Raw genomic sequence first — 3,847 nt, 5'->3', positions numbered from 1 at the left:
CGACGGAAATGAAAACAACACTGAAATTGAATCCGTGCACAGAGTAAACCGCCAAAACTCAACCACTGCTGTAATTGTTGTCAAATTGAAGTGCCGAGCAACAGCTTTAAATGTTCTACGAAACTCAAAGAAACTTTAAGGAAAAGTATCAACAAAGATTAAACACATAATTCCCTCCAAAGAAGAAGTATTAATGAAGGAATTCCGCGACTCAAAACCTAGAATGAAAATCTTCTTAAGAGACGATAGGTTGCATGTAAAAGACGCTGTTTTTACAAGGGATGAATTGCTTGCGCTAAAGAATGGGAGCAATAAAGACAGTTTGGCTGTAATAAAACACTGCATGGGGGAGATTCCTCATTCTCTAACAATATTATTAAAAAAATTGCAATCTGAAAATATAAACAACCATAATGAAGTGTCAATGTCAGCCACTGATAGAAACGTCAAACTGCAAAATGCAAGGGGTGCAACCACAATGGAACCTAGAACCGCTGTACAAATTGTGAGTGGATGTTTACACAGTACTTCATCTAACTGAGAAGAATCCGTCTGCCAAGCGAACTTTAGTGTTTCAGCACTTAAAATCATAAGCTATAATATCGTCGGACTTAAAAACAAAAGTTTATTTACTGAGTTTTTTCATTAAGCAATTTTACGTATTTATATTATTAGAAACCCATATTATTGATTTTAATGAAACTTGTTTTAAGAATATTTTTATGAGCTACGAAATTGAATGTATACCAGCTGTTAAAAGAAATATATTTTTTAGAGGAAATGGTGGTGAATTTTTCGGTTATAAAAAGGGACTTAAAGATAAAAAAATATTGAGCAATCCCAGTTTTTTTAAATCAAAATAGAAGAGAGTATTTTTTACGTTGTTTCATGGAGGATTTACATTCGTCTTTATTTGCAGATCTGCGTGCAAAAGGGATATCAAACACTAAAAATGTGTGTGTTTTATAGAGAGAGAGAAGATGAAAATGCAGACATCTTCACTATAATAAAGTTATAGCAAAGATGAACATGTTCGTCTTTATTATAGCAAGTTTGCTTTCTTTTAATGAAAGTGTGCATGGGCTCAGCAAAATTTAAAGTATCGATGTGATTTCCTATAAATTGTTTTTTTTTTTCGAATGTCAAAACTGAACAAATCGCCATATCATCCGTATTTACTAATTTTCAATTGCAAAAAAATTAATCTAAATCTTATTGACTATGAACGATGGTAAGTTGTTTTTATTTGATTTATCTAAGCTAAGGTATTCTACATATTTCATAACAGATTTCACGGACTACGAAGTTCTACATAATTATTATGAGGATGAAGAAGAATTTGCCTCACCAACTCCTTCACCTTTTCCCGAACCAGTTGCCAATTCCTGGGAAGTTTCACAAGTCCAGGAGAAAGACCAGAGATCATTTCTCGAAGAAAAAACAGGTATGCACCAAACTAATTATGTTATTTTTTTTCTCAATCAGTCAGTTTATATTTAACACTATTGCGAATTGATATTGAATTTCTACCTTTAAATTTGATTGTTTTACAAACTTTTATTTCTATTTTACAGATTCTTCTAATCAAGTTCAACAAAAGCTCCAGTCGGAAGCGATTTCTCTATTAAAAGAGATAAACAAACCTAGAGAAGAAAAGACATACGCAACTCTGACGTGTGAACTTGTGCGACAGGATATGGAGTCCTTGCCGGATTCAGAGCAGCGTGCTTTACGCAAAGAACTCTTTGAACTGGTCGATCGATTCGTTGCCCGAAATCGTGATCGAGGTGCAGACTAGGCGGCATTATTTTATGTTTAAAAAAAGCTTTCTGTGAAAACCATACACATTTATGGATTTATTTTTTTTTACCACAAATGTGTTCCAAGCAATGAAAATTTTGTTTTGTTTTTTTTTTTGTTAATTTTATTGAATTGTTAACCCTTTTTTTTTTTGCATAAAATTAATATTAAATAAAGAGCTCCGGCTCCGAGCTGAGAGCTGAAAATGTTGAAGAACCGCGAGCGTTTATATCCTTTCACATTGCCAGCACCTTCTCCAGCAAAATACTTTGCGAACCTGTTTCGTAGTAGCTTTGCTGCTGTTGCTGAGTTCCCTGTAAGTGGGCGAAGACGTTCCATATTAGTAGGCTCTAATCTCCAACTTCCTCTTGTTTCTCTGCCTTCAATATCCAGAACGATTAAACCAGGTTCGATATACTGGTTCCCCTTGTGGTGCCGTAGCCAGTTATGTAGGCAGACGCAACATTGAACAATTTGTTCAATAAGACTCAAGCCAGCATTAATCGACGTGAGGAAAATCCTCCATTTCGCAACAAGAATTCCGAAAGAGTTTTCGATTACTCTTCTGGCTCTGCTCAGACGATAGTTGAAAATTCTTTCTTCCACAGTAAGGTTCCTATTGCTGTATGGCTTCAACATGTTTTCTGTTAATGTGAAGGCATCGTCGGCTACAATGACGTAGGGAACACATTGAAAATTGTCCGTAACATCTCGGGGTGGCGGAATCCTATTATGATACAAAAATTGTTAAATTGAACTTTGTTTGTGAAGGAAAAAATTACTGTATGGAGTTGGAGTAAAACTTTTTTCCGAACTCAGAGTTCTTAAATATTTCACCATCACTCTGCCTTCCTGCCGCTCCTACGTCACACATCAAGAATGCATAATCGGCATCGCACAATGCCATTAAAACTATTGAGTAGTGTTTCTTGTAGTTAAAAAACTCTGACCCAGAGTGTTGTGGAGACTGAATCATAATATGTTTTCCATCGAGGGCGCCTATGCAATTTGGGAAGTTCCACTTATCTTCGAAGCCCTTTGCTACTCTTAAGAAAGTAGTGTTTTCCAAACTTGGAAAAACCTTTTTCCAAAAAGCTCTAGTGATGACTTCAGTTGTTTCGAAAAGAATATTATGAACGACAGAAGCCGAACACTTGTAACAAATCCCTAAGCTCTGTTGAGATTCCCCAGTTGCCAAATAACTATTGAAAATGAGCAAAGTAAGCATAAGAACTTAAGAACTAATTTAAAGTAACTTACCGAAGAGTAATGACTAAGCGCATTTTCGGACATATAGGTTCTCGTGTGACATATTCCTTTTTTATTTGAGGACCAACAAGAAGCAGAAGTTCTTCCAGCTGTGCAGAAGTAGTCCTCAAATATTTTAAGAACAACAAAGGGTCACTGATAGGCTCAATTTCCCCAAACACTGACACGAATGCACCACTTTCATTTCTTTTGCGAAGGTATGGATGAACCCAAAATCTTTTTTTTTGTTTTTTGGAATCAATTTCGTCTTCTTGAAATAAAAAAGATGTGAGAAGAAGGTTTGATGCCGTTTTCAACTTATCAAAGTCCATTTCAAATTTTTAAAATTGTTTTTTTTTTCAAATTTTTCGCTTTTAAATTAAGAAATAAAATGTCAAAATCAGCTGCGGTAAAAATTATAGGAAGTTATGGAGACGAAAAAGAAACACATAGAGTGTATTCTGTCTCGCTTCGATGTTCAAAATATAGCTGAGCTCTTCTACTTTTCTGCAAATCTGCAAATAAAGACGAATGTAAATCCACCATCTACTTGAACTGCAGCCATTGGCAGCGCGATTTTGACAAATTACGAGACCTTATATATATATGCTGGGACCAGCAAATCTCATGTTAATTGGTGATTTTAACGGAAGAATAGGCATATCGCAAAATAATTTTAAATAGTGGAGTTAACCGGTCCCATATTTATTGCGACCGTAAATCAAAGGACGAGGTGCGCGATTAAAAAGGGACCCAAATTCTTGAGCTGACAGATGCTGCGGACTGTAGAGTTCTTAAA

The 3,847-nt window shown here is 35.4% G+C and overlaps 2 protein-coding genes across 2 annotated transcripts; one reads left to right on the top strand and one right to left on the bottom strand.

Annotated features, from left to right (window-relative positions):
- The first annotated feature begins 1,221 nt into the window (after positions 1-1,221).
- Positions 1,222-2,015, top strand: LOC129950572 (uncharacterized). The gene is made up of 3 exons (XM_056062505.1): positions 1,222-1,231; positions 1,289-1,444; positions 1,575-2,015. The coding sequence occupies exons 1-3, from the start codon at positions 1,222-1,224 to the stop codon at positions 1,796-1,798; spliced, it is 390 nt and encodes a 129-aa protein (XP_055918480.1). The 3' UTR covers positions 1,799-2,015.
- Positions 2,016-2,036: 21 nt separating this feature from the next.
- Positions 2,037-3,582, bottom strand: LOC129950563 (uncharacterized). Its single transcript, XM_056062495.1, has 4 exons — positions 3,061-3,582; positions 2,583-3,002; positions 2,272-2,527; positions 2,037-2,114 (listed from the first exon to the last, which is right to left on the bottom strand). The coding sequence occupies exons 1-4, from the start codon at positions 3,378-3,380 to the stop codon at positions 2,037-2,039; spliced, it is 1,074 nt and encodes a 357-aa protein (XP_055918470.1). The 5' UTR covers positions 3,381-3,582.
- Positions 3,583-3,847: the final 265 nt, after the last annotated feature.

Source organism: Eupeodes corollae, chromosome 1 (genome assembly GCF_945859685.1).
Source record: "Eupeodes corollae chromosome 1, idEupCoro1.1, whole genome shotgun sequence".
NCBI lineage: Eukaryota > Metazoa > Arthropoda > Insecta > Diptera > Syrphidae > Eupeodes > Eupeodes corollae.
Note: the sequence above shows the minus strand (reverse complement) of the source record. Positions and strands in the feature narration are given on the sequence as shown.